Raw genomic sequence first — 25122 nt, forward strand, 5'->3', positions numbered from 1 at the left:
GGAGCTGAAGTTCTCATGTCTTAAAAGTTCAGTAGATTCCTAACTAGGGAATTATGGAAGTTGAAATCCACACATTTTTAAAGTTCGCAACCTTGCTGGCTGGGAACTTGAAGTCCACACTGCCACACAATGAGAAACACTGGGTAAACCAATCAGGAACTATCCCCAATTTAGGAACTACTATGAAGGCAAAGTCATCCACAAGGAGAGCTGCCAGAAGGCAAGAACAATTAAGAAAACAGGGTCGACTTGGGAGTAAGGCTTGGAGATGATTGGCCCCTCCCATAAGACATAAAAGAGGAGCAAACGGAGGTGAGCCTTTGCAGGAAGCAATTAGTTTATCTAGTCGGTTCAAGCTCTGAGAAGTTCTGTTTGACTCTGTGCTAAGGTTGGCCTTGCAAAACTAATTTGGCAATTAGGTCTCTGGTAGCATTTCAAGGGAGATAAAGGTGGCTGCTTATCAACATTCCCCTGAAAGACTGTGGCAACTCGAGCAGACATCTGTCAGAATCTTCACAGACTGTTGGGGAAGCTGTGCGGGCTGTGAATGACCATAATTCACAGCCGTCTGAATAAAAGGGGGTTTGGGGGACTAAGATTGTAATTTATGCTTTCTCAGGAAGGCTAGGTGAGAACATCAAATTTCATTTTTCAGGCTGCTCCTGCCCCTTTCTATGTGGTAAAAGCCCCGCCCCAACCTTGAACCAATTTTCTTTGGGACAAAAATACAGTCCATCAAACACTGAATAGAGACTGGTCCCAAGAGCCTACCTTCTCCAAGAGTCTTGCCCAAGGCCACTCTATGGCGGTCAATCATTACATCCTGAAGCTTTTCCTTCAATTCTTCACTGATGCCCAGACTGTTCACTGCAAGAAGAAAAGGAGATTAAAGCAGAGGTGTCCAACTTGGACAACTTTGTGGATTTCAACTCCCAGAATTCCTATGCAGACACATTTTCATTCACTATGGCAACTGGGGAATTCTGGGAGTTGAAGTCCACAAAGTCTTAAATTTGCCAAGGTTGGACACCCTTGGTCTAAAGTCTAAACTGGTGGCAACTGAGAAAGGGGGGACAATTCCTAAATGCCACGGAAGAAGAATTGGTGTGGCTGGTGGCTTGCTCTTCCGCAGATGGAGGATCAGGCCATCATGAGATCCAAAACAGGCATCTCATCTAGGAGGCCAACATAGTCCAGCTTTCCCGGCTGAATGTCCTGGAATTGAGGCTGCCAAAATTTCAGATAGTACTGCAGAAGGCAGGACTTCTACTGTTGCTTCAAACATCTCCAGATCTTGGTTGGATTATAGCAAAGTTTCCTGATTAGCCATGAGTGGAGACCTTATCTAAGTTGGGTTGATCTTCTCCTTCTGAAGGAAAAATGGGTAGATGCTCCTGACCTGGTTCAGATTCCACCATGAGAACTTTCTTCTTTCAACTTATGGAATCTACCTAGCCATTTTTGGACTCTTGATGGTTATATGTACAGAACGATTATGGTCCATAAGACTTACAGAGTTTGCCTCAGGGTCTGGCTCAGTTTTGCTAAATCTGTTGCCTTGATGGGCATGAACTCCTACTGCTAGAATGGTGGGGAAATGTGAAAGCTTCATATGCACTGATGATGTTACCGAGTTTGGTAACAAAACATCTCCAATAAAACAACCAATTAACCCAATTAACACTGCTTGCTGGATCTCAATGTAAACTCACGCCAGGGTTGAAATGCTCTGAAGTCTGCTACCAGTTCGCTTCACTACCGGTTCACTTTGCGCGCACACGCATGCCTTGCACGCAGGCACACCCCTAATGTCGCACAGCTGATTGTTGGAACTACCGGTTCGCCCCGCATTTTTTGACAAACAGCTGTGCGACAATCAGCTGTGCCATGAGAAATCACGTGGCACAGCTGATCGTTGCACAGCTGATCGTCAGAATGTTAAAAAAATGCTACTGGTTCACAGCGAACTGGTAGCTCTGACGATCAGCTGTGCAGCAATCATCCTGGGGCACAGCTGATTCTTGCGCAGCTGATGGTTGGAGCTACCAGTTCGCCCGAACCGGTAGCATTTTTAAACATTCTGACGATCAGCTGTGCAAGAATCATCCTGGGGCACAGCTGATGGTTGGCGCTACCAGTTCGCCCGAAACCGTAGCATTTTTTTTAGTGTCGGTTCAGGCAAACTGCTCCGCCCTCATACATGTTGGATTTGTGGGGAAGAGGAACTCACAAGTAGCTTCAGTGGTCCGGCGACTGTAGGATTTTCGGGCACGATAATGAACTACCAGCTCTCCCTGCTCCATGTTGGGCTCAAATGCTTCCCTGAGTAGAAAGAAAACATGAAATGGGGCCCTGATTGGTCCCCCCATGAGAACTCCCCCATGTGCGATGAAAGATTTAAACCAGAGGTCCCCAAACTTGGCAACTTTAAGACTTGTGGACTTTAACTCCCAGAATTCGGAGAATTCTGGGAGTTGAAGTCCACAAGTCTTAAAGTTGTCAAGTTTGGGGACCTCTGGCTTAAAAAAAGGGTGGCCTTTCTTGAGGAACACCTTCGCCTTACCCGTAGCGTGTTTCCTTTTTCCTCATACGTGCCAAGAAGACGATAATGAAGATGGTGGCTGCCACGGCAGTGGCCACGGCGATCACCACGTACCACCAGTGCCAGGAGAAGGAAGGGACGGAGGTTCCTACTGTGAGGAAGGGAGACTATTGTTAGCGAGTAGAGCTTTTCCAGTAGGTAAAGCTGGATAGATAATCCTCGATTCACAACTCTTTGTAGAGTGCCCGAAATTACAGTGGCACTGAAAAACTGACTTATGACCACTTTTCACACTTACAACTATTGCAGCATCCCCACAGTCACGGGACCAAAATTAGGGTGTTTGGCAGCTGGCATATATTTATGGCAATTGAGGACTGTCCCCAGAGTCATGTGACTGCCATTTGTGTCCTTCTGGCTTCTGCAAGTCAATGGGGGAAGCCAGGCTCGCTTAATGACCACAAGGTTCACTTAACAACTGCAGCGATTTGCTTAACTGTGACAAAAAGGTCGTAAAACGGGTCGCCACCCACTGAACAATTGTCTTGATTAGCCATGGAAATTCCAGGCTCAATTGTGGTTTTAAGTTGAGGATGATCTGTGAACATTCTCTTCGGGAATCTAGTAGCTAGTTTTGGACCATCATCTAACTCTGAGGAGACAATGGAGAAATTCCACTTCTTCTTCCTCATTGTCCAGCTGAGATCAGCTGGTCACTAAGACTTCCCCATGTTCTTCTCAGGTTCCAACCTCTAAGCTCAATGCCTCAGGAGATCCTTAAGGAATGGATGGCAAAGGTTCCCGTCTTCCTTTCAACTAATACGTTGGTTAGATGTGTTCCTTGGTTTTTCTTGATCATGGTTTATTCACTAAGCGACAATGAGCTGAGTTGGTGGCATTATTATAAACTGGTTTAAAATCACAGTGGCCAGGCGCAGCGGTAGAACTTAAGGCCACAATGTGGTTTGATTTTGGCTTGTAGGATACCTCCAGCCATTCCTGATAGCTTACTAGGTGCTGACCATGATTTAAAATGAATTCTGGCTGAGCCGTAGGTCTAAATGCTTTTTCATATGCTACACAGTCATTTTGAAAAGTGGATTTCAATTCGTCCTCAGAATTGTCCCGTCACAGATCCTGGTGGATTATCTAGCCTCTGAAGCTTTCTAGAAGACAGTTAGGACCTTCAGACGTGCATTGCAAAACTCCATAGGATCCCTGGATGGAAGAGGTAGTAGCCCTAATTGGGGGAAGTTGTCTATCCCAGCTTTCCATTTATAGGGTTCCTTGGATTCAGAAAAAATCCTCTCACCTGACTGAGGAGCTGGTAGTAGTTCACCTGCAAGAGGGAAAAAAACATTAAAAACTATGTGTGTGGATGGAGGGATGGGTGGTTGGGTGGGTGGAAGAAAGGATGGATGCATGGATGGATCAATGATTGGATGGGTGGATGGATCAATGATTGGATGGATGGGTGGATGGGTGGGTGGGTGGATGCATGGATCAATGATTGGATGGATGGAAGGATGGGTGGGTGGGTGGGTGGATGCATGGATCAATGATTGGATGGATGGATGGATGGATGGATGGGTTGGATGCATGGATCAATGATTGGATGGGTGGATGGATCAAAGCTGGATGGATGGAGGATCAAAGATTGGATGGGTGGAGGATCAATGATTGGATGGATGGGTGGATGGGTGGATGCATGGATGAATCAATGGTTGGTTGGTTGGATGGATGGATGGATGGATGGGTGGATGGGTGGGTGGGTGGGTGGATGCATGGATCAATGATTGGATGGGTGGATGGATCAAAGCTGGATGGATGGAGGATCAAAGATTGGATGGGTGGAGGATCAATGATTGGATGGATGGGTGGGTGGGTGGATGCATGGATGAATCAATGGTTGGATGGATGGATGGATGGATGGGTGGGTGGGTGGATGCATGGATGGATCAAATGATTGGATGGTTGGATGGATGGGTGGGTGGATGCATGGATGGATCAATGATTGGATGGGTGGATGGATCAAAGATGGATGGGTGGAGGATCAGTGATTGGATGGATGGATCAATGATTGGATGGGTGGATGGATCAATGATAGGATGGAAGCATGCATGGGTGGGTGGACAGGCACTCTTGACCACCATTGCCTCAGTTAGAGCAAAACTTTGATCTTGTAGGACTCACCAGACCCACATTTGAAACCAGACTCCACAATTGGCTTATGCTCTAGAACTCTGTAACGTTCCAAGCCACAAGAAACGGAGCAGAAATGAAGAGCCAGACGGTCCCCCTGCATCACAACCACCCGAGGTGATGGCCCACCAGGTAGTCTCCCATTTCTCACCTGGTTCCGAGGAGAGGATCATGATGGCTTCGCTCCAGGGTCCGTCTCCGGCACTGGTGTAGGCCGCAATCCGGACGGTAAAGTTCTGTACACTTGAGTTCAGAGACAAAACGGTCTCGTTGGTCAGTCCCACGTCCACGATCACCTTGAGGGGGAGAGAACTTTGATCACATGGCTGTGGAGATGCTGCCACAGTCCTAAGACCAGGACCAGCTGAAAGTCAGTGCTGTTGGAACGGTCGCTAAACAAATGTCTGTAAGTAGAGGACGATGGGTAAAATTTCAGCTGGGGATTGGAATAGGGTACAGCAAGGGTCCCCAACCTCCAGTCCATGGACCAGCAACGTGCCACGGCATGCCAGAAACCGGGCCATGTAAACAAGCAAAGTCCCATCTCTGGGATGCAGGCAGGATGCGTAACCCCACCCCTTCTGGTCCACGGAAAACCTCTCTCCACAGAACCGGTTCCTGTGGTTGGGGAACACGGGGGTACAGCACGCTGGGCCAGGATGCTCAGGAGTTGGGCGGCCTGCAGGTGCAGCGTACTCACCTCAGGCGAATCCCCACTTTGGCAAACCAGCTTGTACCCCCGAAGGATCCCATTGAGGCTGCCCCGCGGTTGTGCCCACTGGATGGTGGTGCGGCTGCCATTCTGAATAGCCACGACGTTGTCCGGTACGGTTGCAGGCGCTGTGGGAGAAACGATTCATGCACCACGGCAGGAGGTTTTTGTGTGCACAACAACGAATTAGTTGTTCTAATGTTTGTTTGCTTTTTACTGTTTGAATGCTTTGGATTGTTTTTTATTGTTTTTAATGTTTTTTTAAAAATAATCGTAATATTAAGGTTTTGAATTGTGAGCTGCCCAGAGTCGTTTGCTAAGATGGGGGGCTATAGAAATCAAGCAAATAAAAAAATAGAATAAAATAATAAAATAATAAATAATATAATAATAATAAAAATAAAAAAATAAAAATAATAATAAAATAAAATAATAAAAAAATACTAAAATAAAATAAAAAAATAATAATAAAATAATAAAATAAAATAATAAAAATAAAATAAAATAAAATAAAATAAAATAATAAAATAAAATAAAATAAAATAATAAAATAAAATAAAATAATAAAATAAAATAATAAAATAAAATAATAAAATAAAAGGTAGTCCTCAACCTACGAACATAATTGAGCCTAAATTTTCTGTTGCTAAACGAGACAGTTGTGAAGAGTTTTGTCCCATTTTATGACCTTTCTTGCCACAGTTGTTAAGTGAATCACTGCAGTTACTAAGCCGGGGTTAAACTAGTAACACGTTTGTTAAGTGAACCTGGTTTCCCCCATTGGCTTGGCTTGTCAGAAGGTCGCTAAAGGGGAAATCACATGACTCCCGGGGACACGCCGACCATCATAAATAAGCATCTGAACTTTGATCCCATGACCATGGGGATGCCTCAACGGTCGTAAGTGTGAAAAAACAGTCACGAGTCATGTTTTTCAGTGCCGTTCTAACATCAAACAGTCCCTAAATGAACTGTCGTAAGTTGAGGACTATCTGGAAATATCGTCACTTGAGCCCCCCGTATAAGAAGGAAGAGGCCATTACTGTCTACAGGTAGACCTCCATTTATGAAGTCAGGGCGCTGGCGTCTCATCCATCCCCATTTCTCCCTCCTCTTACCCCCTTCCAAGGTGTCCATAGCCACCCAGTGGGTCCAGGGCGAGTGGCCCTCGGTGGAATGGCAGGCCACGCGCACGTGGTAGGTGGTGAAGGCGGCCAGGCCGTCCAGCGTGTGGCTGAAAGGTGGGACGCGGATCTTGCGGTTATACAGCTTGTCGGAAACGGTGCTCGGGTCTTCATCGGAGGGCATAGCCTGGGAGAAAGGGGAGCATAAGCAGGTGAGGATGGACCCCCAAATAGGGAAGATGCCTGGAATGATTCTGGCTTGGATCACAAGTCCCTTCCAGCTCTGATTCTATTTCTTTTTCTATTCTTGTTTTATTCTTATTCTATTTTATTCTATTATTTTATTCTATTCTTCTTTTATTCTTATTCTATTTTATTCTATTATTTTATTCTATTCTTCTTTTATTCTTATTCTATTTTATTCTATTATTGTTTTATTCTCATTCTTTCTACTCTACTATTATTTTATTCTTATTCTAGTCTATTATATTATTATTTTATTCTATTATATTCTATTATTATTTTATTCTTATTCTAGTCTATTCTATTATTGTTTCATTCTTATTCTAGTCTATTCCGTTGCATTCTAGTTTTATTTCTATTCCATTCCATTCTACAGCCTGATTGTTGGGTTGGTCTTGGTTCCAAACTGCAGGGAGATCATTTTGAGGGGGAGAAAGGAAGATGCCATCCTTTTGCTCAGTTGTTTAATTCAATCCCATAAAAATCTATTCAATGTTATTATTATGAAATAATAGATTTGTTTTTTTAAAGTCTAGGGAGATTCTTCAGAGGTGGTTCAGGACTTACAGCCATTCATTTAGTGACTGTTCAAAGTTACAACGGCTCTGGAAAAAGTGAATGACAACTGGTCCTCACACTTATGACTGTTGCGGCATTGCCATAGTCACATGCTCAAAATTCACATTCTTAGCAACTGGCATGTACTTATGACGGTCGCAGTGTCTGAGGGTCATGTGATCCCCCTTTTGAGACTTTCTTGTCTGGCTTTCTACGAGGGAAGCTGGATTCATTTAATGACTGCTCTGTGATTCACTTAACAACTGCAGCAATTCGCTTCATAGCCGTGACCACAACGGTTGTACTAGCGGGTCTGACTCACCTAACAACCACCTTGCTTAGCAGCAGAAATTCTGGCCCTACTTTCGGTTGCATTTGTTTGAGGACTAGCTGCATTTATGACGTTTTATTCTTCACCCACTCCATCCTTTCCCCACCCCTTCCTTCCTTCCTTCCTTCCTTCCTTCCTTCCTTCCTTCCTTCCTTTCTTTCTAGTTTTTTTTCTTTATTCTTTAAACATTTGAAACGAATCAAGGCATTCTACTAAAGAAAACAAGAAAAGAATTTGACCCCGGAGTTAAAATTCCTTGCCTTTTTTGGAACCAAGCAACCCGTTTTAATTTTCAAAATTCGGGCTCAGGTTTTGAGGTAGAAGAGTGATATTATTACAAGGTGCTGGACAGAAACTTTCACACCATTTCGAAGTGGAAAACAAGGTGTCCTCCGTTCAATCTTAAGTTTTGCAAAAATGCGAATGCCCTCTGCAAACCCGTGTTCTTCGGCCAGATTTCCATGCCGTTTTCTCGGGGATGGAAGAGCCTCCGAAGGAGGAGAGGTTTGCAGTGGAGAGCAGCAGATTGCTGACCCCTGCCTCATTTATTTCCTTTTTCTTTTGGGGTTCATATTCCTCTTTTTTTTTTCCTGCTGAGGCTGCGTTTCTTCAAAACTGCAGCCCAGGGCAGATGCTTTTCCTCTCCTGTGTGAAAACGAGCCCACGTTGGAAATACCCCTTTTTAACTATCAGTTTTCATTCTTGGCTCTCGAAAACCTCTTTCTCATGAATTTCACTTCCCCATCCTTGAGATGGGGGGGGCGTGTGGGGGTTTGTCACATTTCATTCAGCTGGCGAGGGGGCCGGGGGGGGGGAGAAGGAATCGTCGTTGGATGAGTAAACCAACGTCCGGAGGAAACAAATTTTGGCAGGAAATGGCTTCTAAAAATAAAGCAAGTTCCCTCGGAGGGCAATAGCAATAGCACTTAGACTTGTATTCCGCTTTACAGTGCCCTCTCTAAGCGGTTTACAGTTGGCCTCTTGCCCCCCCAACAATCTGGGTCCTCATTTTAGTGACCTCGGAAGGACAGAAGGCTGAATCAACCTTGAGCCTGTTGAGATTTGAACCGCTGAACTGCGTCTAGCAAGCATTCAGCTGAAGCAGCCTGCAGTACTGCACTCTAACCACTGGGCCACCTCGGCTCATGAATGCTGAAAGGGAGGTAGAATATAGGTAGCCCTCAAAATTTATGTTGCTAAGTGAGACAGTTGTTAAATGAGTTTTGCCCTGTTTTACGACCTCTCTTGTTGTTAGGTGAATCACTGCAGTTGTTACGTCGGTAACACGGTTGTGAAGTGAATCTGGCTTCCCCATTGACTTTGCTTGTTAGGAGGTCGCAAAAGGGGATCACGTGACCCCGGGACTCGTCATAACTATGAGTCAGTTGCCAAATGTTTGGATTTTGACCACGTGGCTGCTGCAATGGTCGTAAGTGTGGGAAATGGGCATATGTCACCAATAACGGAGAATATTTGTAGCTCAGGGTTGAAATGAGGTGCCCTTGGTGCTCTCTGAGCTTGGTGGCTTTCTTGCGGACGTTTCATTACCCAACTAGGTAACATCATCAGTGCTAAGTCACTTTCCTCAGTGCCACTGTAACTTTGAACGGTCCCTAAATGAACTGTTGTAAGTCGAGGACTACCTGTAATCTGTTTTGGGATTTGAACAGAAGGGGCCTCAGTTCTACCATGAAACCTTGTTTCGTAAATTGTTTGTTTCATCGGCGGCGGGCTGTGGCGTTACCTGGATGGTGCAGAACTCCTGCGCATAGGCGCCGCTAAAACCGGGCTCCCACGTCACATCCAGGCTGTGGTCACTACGACGGGCAAAGGATAAGTCATGTGGCTGTCCAGGTAACACTACGGAGAGAAGATAATTATCAATATTCACCTGCCAATCAATACCAAGACCACCAATGCTCTAAACCAGCAGTGCCCAAACTTGGGAACTTTAAGACTTGTGGACTTCCAACTTCTGGATGGAGAATTCTGGGACTTGAAGTCCACAAGTCTTAAAGTTCCCAAGTTTGGACACCCCTGCCTTAAAGGAAGGGGAGCAAACTCCTTATCAGTGCCACCCCCAAAACCAGCGATTTGCAGTGTTTAAAAACGTGCGCCTTAAACGGTACCTTTAACTCCCATTGGGCAGTTTCCACACACACACCTGTTTACACCGACCCTTTGCACTAGGGTCCCTCCAAAGGGATTTGCCCACGCCTTGGGTTGCCGTCTCTCACCTTTCACCACCGCAGTTCGGGATGTGCTGACTCCCTTGGCATTGTGGGCTTCGCACGAGAAGGAGGCGCTGTGGTTTAGCCCTGAGAGGAAGCAGCAAACATCAAGAGGAAAAAAGGTGAATTGATTGTGACCAACTTTAAATACTTTTAAGAGTAACGCTTTATTTACTTGTATCCCAGCTTCATCGGTTATCAATAACTCAGGGCGACGTGCAGACCTAATAGATTTTCTTCATTTTCCCCACAACAACAACCCTGTGGGGTGGATTGCACCGAGAGAGAGGGGAGGCACTAGAACTCACCGTCACCTGGTGATTGGCCCAATGTCATCCAGTCAACTTTCTTGCCTGAGGCAGGACTAGAACTCCCAGTCTCCTGGTCATTGGCCCAGCATCATTTAGCTAGTTTTCCTAAGGCGGGACTAGAACTCCCAGTCTCCTGGTCATTGGCCCAGCATCATTTAGCTAGTTTTCCTAAGGCGGGACTAGAACTCCCAGTCTCCTGGTCATTGGCCCAGCATCATTTAGCTAGTTTTCCTAAGGCGGGACTAGAACTCACCAGCTGCCGGTGATTAACCCAACATCACCCAACCAGCTTTCTTCCCTAAGATGAGACTAGAACTCACCATCACCTGGTGATTCAGTCATCCAGTCAGCTTTCCTAACACAGAACTAGAACTCACAATCTCCTGGTGATTGGCTCAACATTATCTAACCTGCTTTCCTAAGGCGAGACTAGAACTCACTGTCACCTGGAAGGGCTTATTATCCAGGGAGGGCTTATTTTCAGTGAAACAGGATCCTCCGTGGTTGTCATTGTTGCACAATCTCAGTCATTTCTTTTTCCGTTCCTCAGCCGCTTTGGAAGCATTGCTGAGGAGCGAAGTATAAAGAATAAACAGGGTTTTTTTTTCACCCCAAAGAATTGGAAGAAGGGATTCAAGGTTCGAATCCTGCCTCCTTTCGCACTGGTGGTCTTGGGAAGAAAAGCTGGGGCGATCGAAGTAAACTTGACCTACGCTAAATAAATAACATTTAAAAACTTTTTTCCCCCAGACAGGAAATGATAGTTAAACCGAGTGCAACGCGGAGACTTTAATTTGAATGAAACCTCATGAAGTCAAGAGGGAGATTGGCAAGCATCCATTCAAAACTGTTTATTTCCCCTGCATGGGAATTCTTGGTGAAGGTGCAGTCACAGGCCTCCATCTGCAGTCAATCTATCCTGCTGGATATTTGAGTAAATATTTCGGAATAATCCCCAGAATTCCCTCGAGGTATCTCTTCCGTTAATATGAAACAGGAGAGACCTGTGTGTCGGAGTCTAGCAGAGGTATAAAAAAAAAATATCAAAATCAAAATATTCATGTCCTGGAAGATGCAGCTCAGCCTTAATGCTTTGATGCAAATTGCCTCTTTGGCTAAATAAGTGTAGTCCTCGACTTACGACAGTTCGTTTAGTGACCATTTGGAATGACAACGGCACAGAAAAATGGTGACTTGGGATCGCTTTTCACACACTTTCCACTGTTGCAGCATCCTTCATGGTCCCGCAATCAAAATTTGGACACTTGGCAACTGGTTCGTATTTATGACAGTTGGGGCGTGCCGGGGGTGGGTGGGTCATGTGATCCCCTTTTGCGAACTTCTGACGTGCCAAGTCAAGAAAGAAGCCAGATTCACTTAACAACCGCCAAGCCCCAGGGAAAATCCAAAAATCCAGGCAGTTCGAATGAATATAAAGATGTATTGCGAGCTTAAGTTCTCTACAAGAATCTGACTTACTAATTCTCAATTGGCGGTAGATGAGAGTCGAAAAAATTCAAGCTGGGGTGGACTTAGATCTCCGGAGGGCACGAATGGACTCAAGACTAATGATGTGTTTGGCTCCCCCTCCCTTGGGCTCAGCCCAGTCAACTCCTACAACAGTAAGGAGTAAGTATCTAACTATTTATGTATTTAAATATCTAAGTATTGATCTATCTATGTATCTTTTATGTATTGACTGTACACCGCCCCGAGTCCCTTTTGGGAGAGGGGGCGGTCTATAAATATGAATAAAAGTAAAAGTAAGTAAGTAAGTAACAACCACGTTACTAACTTACCAGTGGTGGGTTTCTATTTATTGTACTACCAGTTCGTTTGTGCGCGCATGCGCTGAAGCATCCAGGCAGTTGGGCGGAGCCTCCCACCACCACCATTACGAAACCCACCTCTGTAACTTGCTAACTGTAACGATTCACTTAACAGCTGGCTGGATAATTCTGGGAGTTGAAGTCCACAAGTTTTAACCTCGCCAAGGTTAGGCAGCCCCTGGTTTTAGGCTTTTCCCCGCAGCAGCCAATTCTTTGAACACGCTGTTGTGTGGCTTGGAGCCTAGCCCAGTTTTAACAATAAGCAGCACCACAATGGATGTTCTTGTCTTGATCGTACCGTTCCTGCAAGGGCTGGGTCAAACCAGTAGGCACTGGCAGCCACCTGGGCAAACAGAGGGCACCGATGAAGCAAGGCAGGGGGCAAATATTTGAGTGGCATGCACGCTGGGAGAGAACCAAATGCCACAAATGCTGAAAACAGGAAAGGACCCGTGGGATTGACATGTCTAGTCCAGCCACCGTGGGTGATACCACTTTCTGACCACATCATTTCTGCAAAGACTGAGTCAGCAACGGGCAAACATTCCCAGCAGCTGGCAGAAACAGATGTCCTGGCACACAGGGGACTTTTAAAAAAAAAGGAGGTGGGAGGAGAAAGAGAAGGGGAAAAGAGAAGGGAAGGAGGAGAAGAAAGGAATAAGAAAGGAAGAGGAGGCGGCAGGCAGTGCCTTATCACTTTCCAGAAGATTGGGTGGCATTGATTTTGGACTCCTGGTTTTATTTTTTTAATGTCAGGACACCTTTGAACCATCTCTGATGCTCATCCTGGGCAGGATGGTCCAAGATGCTAGTCCCTTCTGTTTGCTATCCTTCCACCCATCCTGAAGACCAGCTTCCTGCAAGCTGAAGCCCACGAAATGGCTGGAATTCAACTCCCAGAAATCTCCACTCAGGAAACACACACACACAGAGAGAAAGAGAGAAAACGAGAGAGATGAGAAAGAGAGATAGATGAGAGAGAGAGAGAGAGAGAAAGAAAGAGAGATGATGGATGAGAGAGAGAGAGAGAGAAGAGAGAGGTGATAGATTATAGTGAGAAAGAGAGGGAGATGAGAGATGAGTGAAAGAGAGATAAGAGAGGGAAAGAGAGAGAAAGAGATGAGAGAACGAAGAGAGAGATGATAGATGAGAGTGAGAGTGAGAAAGATGAGAGAACGAGAGAAGAGAAAGAGATGAGAGATGAGAGAGAAAGAAGAGAGAGAGATGATAGTGTGTGTGTGTGTGTGAGAGAGAGAGAGAAATGATAGAGAGAGAGTGAGAGTGAGAGAGGGGGGAGATGAGAGATGAGAGAAAGATAGATGAGAGAGAGGGAGCAAGGGAGGGAGAGAGAGAAGCCTTAACCACTTTAAAAGCAAAAACAGGACCGGAAGCAGCCACTTTTCACCCCTCTCCTTCTGCTGGGCTTTAGTTTAGCTGGCTTGGAAGAGGCCAGACCCTCCCCCCCCCGCACCCCTCCTTCCTGGCATTCCTACAGGCTTTGATCCCAAAGTTTGAATCATCATCCCAGCACCTCCAGACCAACATTCCCTTCCTTTGACTCAGCACCAAACGGAAAGAAGATGAGTTTATTGGACCTGATAGAGTTGCTGAAGGAACGCAGGCATGAGGGGCCGGGGACAGGCGGCTACCCACCAACCCACCAACCCACCCACCCATCCTTGCCTGCAGGCAATGCAACCACATGGGATCTTAATTAAACATTGCTTTTGGGGAAGGGGGAGTCCACCTATTCTGCAAAGCACCTGAACGCAGAAGAGGAAAGAGAGAAACAACCTGGAACTAAGGCGAAGTTTCCTGTCGGAACAATTAATCAGTGGAACAGAAATTGCCTCCAGAAGCTGTAAATGCTCCAACACTGGAAGCTTTTAAGAAGAGATTGGATAACCATTTGTTTGAAGTGGTGTAGGGTTTCCTGCCTAAGCAGGGGGCTGGACTAGAAGACCTCCAAGCTCCCTCCCAACTCTGTTATTCTGTCTTCTGTCGTCTTCTTTTTCACTTTCCCCTCAACCTGCCAGAGCCTGGCTGAGCTCAGCCTTGGGGGGAGGCTGCAAGGGGAGAAAATGAGGGAAAGAGGGTGGAAAGGCGACACAAAGGAAGACCCTCTCGGTGGCCGCAATGCCAGAAGGGCTTCCTACAAGGGAGCTGAATTTCCTCCTGCCAAACCTCCGTGTCTGTTTTCTCCTGGCATCGACACAACCTGTCTGGCTCTGTCCCCCGGTTGCCTCTGGTCCAACGAGTCTGACGAGGCTGGGAAGATTTATCTCCGGGAATTTCATTTCTTTTCTACTTTGGGATGGGTTTCAAAAGCCCTTTCAAACCTGTCTGACTGCATGAGGGAGGGGATTTTTTATAAGAGAGGGTGGGACTCTCTCCCCTCCTGCTTTAAAGAAAATTCAGGCTCCATCTCTCTCTGTCTTCTCTCTCATACTCTCTATTATCTATCATCTCTCTCTCTCTTCTTTCTCTCTTTCTCTCATCTATCCTCTTTCTCTCTTTCTCTCTCTCTCACATCTCTCTATTATCTATCTCTCTGTTTTCTCTCTCACACTCTATCATCTATCATCTCTCTCTTCTTTCTCTCTTTGTCTCATCTATCATCTCTCTTCTTTCTCTCATCTCTCTTTCTCTCTCTCACTCTCTATCATCTCTCTCTCTCTCTCTCTCTCTCTCTCACATACTCTCATCTATATCCCTCTCTTTCTCTCTCACAATCTCTCTTTTCTTTTTCTCTATCTCATCTATATCTATATACAGTATCTTCTTTCTCTCTCACACCCTTTCTATTATCTCTCATATCTCTCTCTCACTATCATCTATCATCTCTCTCTCTTCTTTCTCTCTTTCTCTCATCTATCCTCTTTTTCTCTCTCTCTTTCTCTCTCTCTCACTCCTATCATCTATCATCTCTCTTTTCTCTCTCTCTCTCACTCTCTATCATCTGTCATCTATCTCTCTCCTCTCTCTCCTCTCTCTCTTCTTTCTCTCTGTCTCATCTCTCATCTCTCTCTCTCTCTTTCTCTATCATCTATCATCTATCTCTCTCTTTCTCTCTCTCTCTTTCTATGATCTATTATATCTCTCTTTCTCTCTCTCTCTCACTCTCTTTCTCTCATCTATCATCTGTGTGTGTGTGTGTGTGTGTGTGTGTGTGTGTCTGCAACTGTGCAACTGTGTCGGAATGCACAGGGAGACTCCTTGACTTACAACCATTCGTTTAAGCGACTGTTCAAATTTATAACGGCCCTCAAAAAAGGGACTTACGACCAGTTCTCGCACTTACCGCCGATGGTTATGTGATCACAATTTAGATGCTTGACAGCCGCCCTGCATTTACGACGGTTGCAAGCTGGCTGGGGAAATTCTGGGAGTTGGAAATCCACACATCTTAAAGTTGCCTTACAACCATTTAAGTAACCTACCTGGAACCTCTGCAGTGTCTAGGTCTTGAACGTGGCCTACCTCGAAGGGCTTCCCCAGGGAAATCCTAGGGCTTGTAGACCAGACCAAAATCACTGGACTGGAAGGCTTCCAAGAAAAGAAGCATGGTCCATAATCACGAAATTCCCAAATGGTGGAATTTCCCTTAGAAAGAGATCTGGTGTTTTTGTTGTAATGTCCCCGGAAGGGGCACAGCGGTATTGTAGTCTCAACCCTCTCCTCTTCAGGCTGAGACAACTGCTCAGAGCATTAATTGCTCAGTCCTCGGCACGCAAGCCCTCAATGGGGCTTTGTCTCAAGCCTAAACACTCAACGTTGCGGTTTGACCGGGCCTCTTACAACTACAAAGACCATTGAGGGACTACAAAGAGGGTCGTAAGGAATGAGGGCATTTGGGGCAACGTTTCCCCAACCGCAATTCTCCTCCAGAGCTGCTTCCTGCTCACCAGGCGTCTGCTTGGAGCTCCCTACGATTGCCCAGTCATTGGAAAAGGCTGGGAGTTGTGGTCAAACCAGAATCCACAGTAGCCAACATCAGTTGGGTAAGCAAAGGGCACCAGGTGGTAAATGGACGGGAAGGAAAAAGAGACTTGGCTGTTTAAGATCTGGAGACCAGCAGAACCTGTTGAAGTCCTCATTGCTCTCTGGTCACGGTGGTTTTCTTGCAGACGTTTCATTACTTGGCTAGGTAACATCATCAGTACTAATAGGCAGTGGGGTTTATTAACACAAAACAAATCCCACTCGCTACTAGCACTAATAATAAAGGGACGTGGTGGCTAAGTGGCTGAGTGGCTAGCTTGTCGATCAGAAAGGTTCGGCGGTTCGAAACCCTAGTGCCGCGTAACGGCGTGAGCTCCCGTGACTTGTCCCAGCTTCTGCCAACCTAGCAGTTCGAAAGCACGTAAAAAAATGCAAGAAGAACAATAGGGACCACCTTTGGTGGTCTGTGCGCCTTAGGTGTTTAGTCATGCTGAACACATGACCACAGAGACGTCTTTGGACAGCGCTGGCTCTTCGGCTTTGAAATGGAGATGAGCACCACCAATGGTGGGTTCCTAACCAGTTTACTACTGGTTTGCTGAGAGGTTGTTTAGACTTTGGGCCAATCACCAGGAGACAGTGAGTTCTAGTTCTGCCTTAGGTAGAAAAGCTGGCTGGGTAACTCTGGGGCTAATCATAAGGAGATGTGGAAATTCTAGTCCTTCCTTAGGCACAAACGCCAGCTGGTTGATTTGGGGCCAGTCACTCTCTCTCAGCCCAACCCACCTCACAAGGTTGTTGTTGTTATACGGAATATAGGATGAGAAAGAACTATTAGGTATATTCACCACCCGGAGTTCCTTATAAAGTGATAACGGTGGAATAAAATTCTGATCGATCAATCAATGAGAAGCAGCTGGAATCAAGTCAAGCTTCTTCTCCAAAGAAGGCAGGACAAGAAGCAATGGAGGGAAACTAATCAAGGAGAGAAGCAACCTAGAACTAAGAAGAAATTTCCCAACAGTGAGAACAATTAATCAGTGGAACAATTTGCCACCAGAAATTGTAAATGCTCCAACACTGGAGATTTTAAAGATGATGTTGGATAACCATGAGTTTGATGTGGTATAGGATTTCCTGCCTGAGCAGGGGGTTGGACTAGAAGACCTCCAAGGTCCTTTCCAGCTCTATTATCCTTCCTTCCTTCCTTCCTTCCTTCCTTCCTTCCTTCCTTCCTTCCTTCCTTCCTCCCTCCCTCCCTCCCTCCCTCCCTCCCTCCCCCCTCCCTCCCTCCCTCCCTCCCTCCAATACTGGATTTTTTAAGAAGAGTTTGGACAACCATTTGTCTGAAACAGTATAGGATTTCCTGCCTGAGCAGGGGGTTGGACTAGAAGACCTCCAAGGTCCCTTCCAACATCTGTTCTGAATGATATCCTGCCAGCTCTTGGACAGAGGAAGGGTAAGGCCAGATGCCATGTGACAACTCGGAGAAATAAATGGCAGGCACCCTTCTCCCGCCTGGGAAGTGTGTGATTCAAGGCTGGTCTTCTTGGAACCTGGGGAGATTTCTCAACACCCCTCTCATTGCATTAAACCCCTCCTGCATTTGCCCCCCCCCCCTGCAAGGTTATGGAACAGAAGGGGGTGGGGAGAACATGTAGATTCAAAACACACTGGCCTATCATACTGTTGTCCTTTTGCTTCCTGTCTCTTTTGCGCAGGCAGGTAGATAAACTCCAGCTCCTCTGCCTGCCAACTGCCCAAACAGTCTTTGGTAACCTTGGCCCGGCTGGTTCCCACGCTTGGAGCGAGCCCCTCCTCGGCCTGAGCCATGGGGCGGGGGGGGGGGGGGACGGGACCCGTCCCTCTCCATAGAAAATGAGGACAAAGGACGTCGCAAGTTGGGGACAAGCCAGGCATTCAGAGGAGGGGGGACGGGAGAAGACAATGAACAAGGACGTGGAGCCAGGAGGTGGGGGGCTGGACGAGGCTGAATGGCGGGGAGAGGAAGGGGGTCTTGCATGCACCGCCGAGCCCCCTTTTTTTCTGCCGCTGTCTTCTCACTGGTGAGAAAGGCGAACCCCCTCTCTGCAGCCAATGCAGCCCAGCGCCCAAAAGAAAAAGCTACTTTTTACGGCTTCGTTGGCCAGATTAAAAAAAAAAAAAAGGCGGACGATGAAAGCCATGAGCCCGGGGGGGGGGTTGAGGGGGATGGAAAAAGGCCCCCTTTTGAACCATAATTCCCCCTCCTTTCAGCCCCACAGCTATTTTCAGCCCTGGAGTCTGGAGCAAAGTGAAAGAAAACCCCAAAGAATGGGGTTTTATTGAGCAAAGTGGCCAACCCCGCCGTTGGATTCGTGGTGTTGGTGGAAGGCGCTAAACGGCCTTTGACAGTGTTCAGACAACACACAAAGCCCCCAACCGTGTAGCCGCATTTGGGGTGGCTGGGAGGCATCGACGGGGTCTCGGGGTGCCCAGGAACCCTGCCAACTCAGGAAGGGCAATTCAAAGCCAGGACCCACAAGGGAGAGGTGGCATTCAGACAATCACCCTGTGTCGTGACTGCTTAAAAGCATGGATAGTGGAACCAGCCAGAAAGAGATTGTATATTCTTGGTTTGTCTTAGTGGCCTGCCAAGGTCCCTCTTTAAAATCTGCAGAGGTGTGGGAAGGGGAGATGAGGAGAGGGGAGGGACGGAGGAGAAGGAGAAGGAAAGGAAAGGAGGGAAAGGAAAAAGGAAGGAAAGGAAAGGAAAGAGGAAAGGAAAGAGGAAAGGAAAGAGGAAAGGAAAGGAAAAGAAAGGACAGGAATGAAAGGAAGTCAGGGAAGGGGAGGGGTGGAGAGGAGAGGGAAGAAGGAAGGAAGGAAGGAAGGAAGGAACAAAGGGGAAAGGAAGGGAATTGGGAGGAATTGCTAACAAGCCATCGTCCCCCATTCAAATGCCAACCTTTAAGCTACAGTTGTAATTTGTCGCACACTCCAAAAACCTGGTTGTAACTCCAGGACCAGCTGCAGTTGGGCCTGGATGGCATCTCAGCTGTCCTGGGTGACAATCTCCCCGCTACCCCCCGGCACCTGCTGCCTCTTGAAAGGTGTCCGTTTCCGAGCAGAAGAACCTGGGGTGGCATTTAACTGACTCACCTGTCACCCCCAAGACGGAAGGGGTCTCTGCCAGGGGGTCCGCCAAGGAGTTCAGGGGAACGCTGTCCTGCAGCCAGATCACCAAGATAGGTTCGGGGGGTCCCTGGGCTGCACAGCTGAGGTTGAACGGAGTACCGGCTGTGATCTCCAGATCTTGGGGCTCCTCGGAGAAAAAGGGGAGGCCTGACCACAAGAGAGGAGAGAAACAGCGTGAAGAAACGAGCCCCAGGATTGGTTGGGTTCACACCAGAGGTGGGTTGCTAACCGGTTTGGGCGAACTGGTAGTGGAAATTGGGACTGGGTCGCCGAACCGGTAGGGACGGCAGGCTGGCCACGCCCCAAAACCAGTTCCCTAGTTGCCCATGCCGCTGCTGGCATGGTTTTTAGCCAAAGTATAATGTTCTAAAAATGTGCAGAACAATTTACAGGCAATTGCACATGTGCAATCTATGCACAAGCTACGCACAATCTATGCACAAGCTATGCGCAAGCTATGCACAAGCAATGCATGGTGCACGCACGCAAAGCAAACCAGCAGTAATGCCGGCAGCAACCCATCCCTGGTTCACATGTGGTGCTAAACCGCCATTTGTTAGACAAGCCATGATGGCAAAGCAAAGCCATGATGGGCTGGTTCACATGAAACAAAGTGTGTGTGTGTGTGTGTGCGTGCGCCAAACCAGGATGTTGTGGTCAACAATATCCAAGCAAGGACACCTTGGCTTAGTCTTATCTAGGAATCGAGTCAGTGTTTTTCAACCTTAGCGGCTTGAAGATGAGTGGACTTCAACTCCCAGAATTCCCCAGCCAGCTTAGCTGGCTGGAGAATTCTGGGAGTTGAAGTCCACTCATCTTCAAGTTATCACAGTTGAGAAAAGGCGCCTAGATAATTTTCCTCAATCTAATAGCCCCGTTAAAGACCCCAGAATGGAATAATGGATGATATTTGTGAAAAGTACGTTATTTAAAAGGAATCAAACCTCTGGCTATTTATGCCGCTTGCTCCTTGAGGCCATCAGTGAATAAAATGCCCAATTTCTGAGCATGGCTGTGCCTCCCCAGGTGTCTACAGGGGACTGACTGACCCTCATTTACCTTCTAACTGCAGGTAAGCTTCTTCGGAAAAAAATTCAGATCCATTCACCGAGGCCACACACTGGTAATTCCCCATGTCCGAGAGCTGGAGGAAAGAGATGCTGCAGGGAGAGGTGGGGGGGGGGGGGAGATGGGGAGCGGGAGTGGAAGAGATGAGGATACTGGTCAGCAAAGCGGTTTTGAGCATAGATTGTGTTGTCCACGAGACTGGATGCATGGGAAATCCATGTCTGAGCTGGTGTATCAACCTTAATGTTTCTCAATCTTAGCAGCTTTGAAATGCCTGGACTTCAACTCCCAGAATTCCTTAGTCAGCGTACGTGGCTTCCACTTCCATAATTCTCTAGATTGCTTACGTGGACTTCAACTATAGTACAATACAATAGTAGAGTTGGAAGGGACCTTGGAGGTCTTCTAGTCCAACTCCCTGCTTAGGCAGGAAACCCTACACCGTTTCAGACAAATGGCTATCCAACATCTTCTTAAAGACTTCCAGTGTTGGGGCATTCACAACTCCTGGAGGCAATTTCTGTTCCACTGATTAATTGTTCTCACTGTCAGGAAATTTCTCCTCGGTTCTAAGTTGCTTCTCTCCTTGATTAGTTTCCACCCATTGCTTCTTGTTCTACCCTCAGGTGCCTTGGAGAATAGTTTGACTCCCTCTTCTTTGTGGCAACCCCTGAGATATTGGACCACTACTATCGTGTCTGCCCTGGTCCTTCTTTCTCTTAAGCTAAACTCCCAGAATTCCTTAGCATATGTGGCCTTCAACACCCAGAATTCTCTAGTTTTCAGCTCCGATGTGATTTACAACAGTCATTAACCAAACGGTCGTAAGTCTTGTCAATTCAGTCTTGTCAAGACTTGAAGGGGTCTCCAAGACCCCTTGCAACCAGACCCAGAGGAATGAAAAGCTAATTTTAGCAAAGGGAGGGAATAAATGTTCTTGAGATCTAACATTCTCCAGGCAAGGACCAAGCTAGTTTTTAAACAAAGCGACTTCGATGCATTCATTTGTCAAATTTGGATTGCCTGACGGTGGTGCCATCTTGACTTTTTTGACCTCCCTTGCCCCACCGCAGCCGACACAAAAGCTTTTGACAAAGCCGATGAAAGACAAAGGAATCTCAGTCTGATGCAACCGGAACTAAAAGTTCAGAGGATGCAGTTTTCATCTACTTAGGGGGGAAAGTTTTCAAGGTTTTAGTTTTGCGGTGGGGGAGTTAGCATTTATCATCAAGAAAAGGTCAGGAACCTTTAGTCATTTAAAATCAAGATCCTTTCCTCTTTTGTTTCCTTCCCCAGGTTGCCACCCTGCCCTGCCTCCTCTTCCCTCTTGCAAGGTCAGCGGAGAGAAAACTTGCAGAATCTATTCTGCTTCTTTGGGGGTAGTTTGTCTCGCAGGCCACTTCCTTTAAACTATTTTTTTGTTTTGTTCAGCAAAATTAGTTCCCCCCCCCCACACACACACACGGGGCTGTTTATCACAACCGTGTCCGAGGCGGCTTCTTTGCAAAGCCAACCCCCACCCCACTCCCGACAAGCTAGAAAAAGAAAAGGATAAAAAAACAACAACTCAGATTCGCTGATCCCACATAACTAAGGGGCAAAGTCAATTTAAAAAATGCAACGTGCAATCTAAAGGTGTTTTTTTTTAACAGAATCACAGAGTGGGAAGGGACCTTGGAGGTCTTCTAGTCCAACCCCCTTGCAGGAGAACCTATACCAGTGATGGAGAACCTTTTCAGCATCAAGTGCCCAAATCGAAACGCGCATCCATGCCCGAGCACTGGAAACCAGAAGATTAGCTGGCCAGTGCGCACATCTCTGTTTTTAGCTGTTTGGGGCGGGGCACTTTGGGGCTGTTTTTGTAATGGTCTTTGTGGGCACCGGAGCACCTGAAAATGGCCTGGAAAACGGCCTGAGAAAGCCCCAGAAAACGGCTTTGTTTTTTGCCATTTTCCGGCGCTTTGGTGCCCACAAACACCAACTGGCCAGAGCATTTGTGCGTGCTGGAAACCAGAACAGCAGCTGGGGATGGCACGCGTGGACCCTATACCATTCTTGGCAAACGGCCATCTAATCCCTTCTTGAAAGCCTCCGGTGATGAAGCACCCACCTGTCCCCCTCCTTAATAAAAATTAACACCCAGGGGTGCCCAACACTGTCAACGTTGAAGCTGAAAAACCGCGTAGCCTTCAACACCCAGAACTCCCCAGCTAACATGTCCTAGGGTGAGTTATTAGCTTTCGTTTAAAAAAAATCAAGTTTCTATCCCTCATGGGGGTCAGAAAGAAGATCTGGTGTAAAAAAACAACAACAACACTAAACTAAACGTGCTGACACGAAGTTCCTTTGGATAAGAGGTTTGCGGTAATGAAGGAACGTTGGGGGAAGCATTGCTTGAGAGAGAGAGCTATGATGGGTCAACTCAGACGTTGCGCTAAACGGAGGTTTCTGAACAAACCAGAATAGGCCAGCTTCACCCGGGATGCTCCCTTGCAAACCAAACAAGACCCATTAACATTTAGGATGCTGAGGGAACCCAATCCTTGTCTCTTTGGGCCAAGAGGGATGTCACAAGGAGAGAGGCAGGAGGAAACAGTGCCAAACGTCTGTATGCTGGCTGGAGAATTCTGGGAGTTGAAGTCCACAAGTCTTAAAGTTGCCAAGTTTGGGGACCCGTGCCTTACAGGCTTCGAGTGAGTGTGCCGTTCCCCACGTGGCTTGGCCTGTGGGTCCAGAAAGCCGGAGAAAGCCACGTGAGGGAGAGAAGGCACCAGCCAGATGGACTTCCACCCAGTTCCGCAGCTCTGCTGTTGAGCAACTGGAACCAATATTTCCCATGACTCATCTTCACCCATCTGGGACCAGCTAGCAGACTTCAAGACGCCCCCTCCTCCTCCCCCAGCCAGCCCCCATTTCCACGAGGAAGAGAAGAACCTGTGGAGGAGGTCTACAATCCGAGCTTCATCTGAACTTTGCCCATGCTAAGAGGACTCTGAGGCTTTTATTTTGGGTCAAAAGTGGCCATCCCTGGTCTTGGGCTACTTGGATTCTCTTGGGCTTCAAAACCCATCGCTCCCAGCCTCTGCCATCTCTGGTCTTCGGCTTCTTGAATTATCTTGGATTTCAAAACCCATCACTCCCAGCCTCTCTGGTCTTGGGCTTCTTGGATTCTCTTGGACTTCAAAACCCATCACTCCCAGCCTCCGCCCTCCCTTTGAGGAGGAGAAATCAGAATGAAGGCCGCTTGCTACATGGACCCTACACGGATTCACTTCATAGATTGTTTTCATGAAGGTTCAACAATCTTCAAATGCTGGTTAAAGGAACATAATTTAATAAATATTACTTTAGCTCATGATGCTACTAGGAGTAATAATAATGGGACTTCGGAATTCAAACACAACAATTTATTTAGTGACCGTCTGAAGTTACAACAGCACTGAAAACAGTGACTTATATGATCATTTTTCACACTTAGGACAGTTGCAGCATCTCCGTGGCAACGTGATTTTACATTTGGATGCTTGACAACTGACTCACATTTTTGACGGTTTGCCATGTCCCAGGGTCCCGTGATCCCCTTTTGCGACCTTCTGACAAACCAAGTCAATGGGGAACCCAGGTTCACTTCATAACCGTGTTACTAACTTAGCCACTGAAGCGATTCACTTAACAACGGTGGTGAGAAAGGTCGTAAAATGGGGCAAAACAACTGACTTGCTTAGCCCACAGAAATGTTGGGCTCAGTACAGGATTAGCTGTACTATTTTAGCTTGTGGTGCTGCGAGTAATAATAATGGGACTTTGGAATTCAAACAGACAGTCACGTAACACCTCAAACTTAACAATTGTTCAGAAAAAGGACAAAAATGTCTGGATAGTGGATGTGGCAGTGCCTGAAGAGAGCAGAAAAAGGGGAAAAAACGGGAGAAAAATCCCAAAATACGAAGACCTGCAAATAGAATTAGAACAACTGGGGCCAAAGAAAGTCAAATAGTCCCAAAAGGAGTTGGCGCCTTAGGTGCAATGCCAAAACATCTGGCGTGCCACTTGTACCCCATTGGCATCGACAAATTCACCATCAAAATATTGCAAAAGGCTCCCACAATGGATGAATGGCTGCAGGAATTGGCAGAGATGGCTAAATTGACTGCTTGGATTATAGACAAAAATAGACAATTTTTTTTTTGTTCCTACTTGGAAACTTCTACTGGACTTTGTGCTCGAGGTAGGGGAAAAAAAATGAAACTTTGATTTTGTGTTTTACTGACAGCTTTCTTGTTATAGAAATGGTGAGTTGATACTATTAGATAAAAGCAAAAAATTGAGGTTGGACGTTATCATTTTATTCTCCTGCACCAAAGGAGGTTGGAAGTCAATGCCTTTTTTTTTCTTTTCCCCACACTTTTCCCTTCCTTTTTCCGGCCCTCCACTATCTTTCCTACTATTTCCTTTTGTACTAATAGTACTAATACATAAATAAATAAACTTTGGAGAGAGAAAGAAAATGGCAAAAGGCTGAATCCTTGGACAATAACCTTTAACCCCACCTGCTTATCTCGGGTCCTTGGAAGGGACTCGACAGGTGAATAAAAATATCAAATTCAGACTAAACATCTTATTATAGCACCAACCATAATGATTGCAAAGGTTGAAGGCTGAAGGAAAAAACTGAATATTTGTTAACGTGGGATTTGTTTTATCAATGGCTAACTGATAGAAACAGAAGTTAGAAATTTAAAAAGCATTAAACAATGACTAATCATATTAGAAAGGTTGACTAAAATAGATAATCAAATACTACTATTATTATGGGATTATTATTAATGTTATGTATATTATTGTTGTTGTT

The 25122-nt window shown here is 46.4% G+C and overlaps 1 protein-coding gene across 5 annotated transcripts in view; it reads right to left on the minus strand.

The window, feature by feature from the left end:
* The window catches only part of AXL (AXL receptor tyrosine kinase), a 51339-nt gene that overhangs the window by 15482 nt on the left and 10735 nt on the right, over positions 1–25122 (minus strand). For 3 of the 5 annotated variants that reach the window (XR_014176177.1, XM_081962534.1, XM_081962537.1), the window contains exons 3-13: positions 20262–20362; positions 19167–19349; positions 9950–10030; positions 9457–9572; positions 6575–6767; positions 5445–5584; positions 4896–5040; positions 3855–3881; positions 2564–2693; positions 2231–2322; positions 772–867 (exon numbers count right to left, since the gene is read on the minus strand). Coding sequence is in view for 4 of the 5 variants with exons in the window: in XM_081962534.1 (XP_081818660.1) it covers positions 772–867; positions 2231–2322; positions 2564–2693; positions 3855–3881; positions 4896–5040; positions 5445–5584; positions 6575–6767; positions 9457–9572; positions 9950–10030; positions 19167–19349; positions 20262–20362 (1304 nt within the window). In the remaining variant the exon portion in view is untranslated. The remainder of the gene's footprint in view (positions 1–771; positions 868–2230; positions 2323–2563; positions 2694–3854; positions 3882–4895; positions 5041–5444; positions 5585–6574; positions 6768–9456; positions 9573–9949; positions 10031–19166; positions 19350–20261; positions 20363–25122) is intronic. The other 2 variants (XM_081962535.1, XM_081962536.1) reach the window with 2 other exon arrangements.

Source organism: Natrix helvetica, assembly GCF_964273705.1.
Source record: "Natrix helvetica genome assembly, chromosome: 9".
Classification (NCBI taxonomy): domain Eukaryota; kingdom Metazoa; phylum Chordata; class Lepidosauria; order Squamata; family Natricidae; genus Natrix; species Natrix helvetica.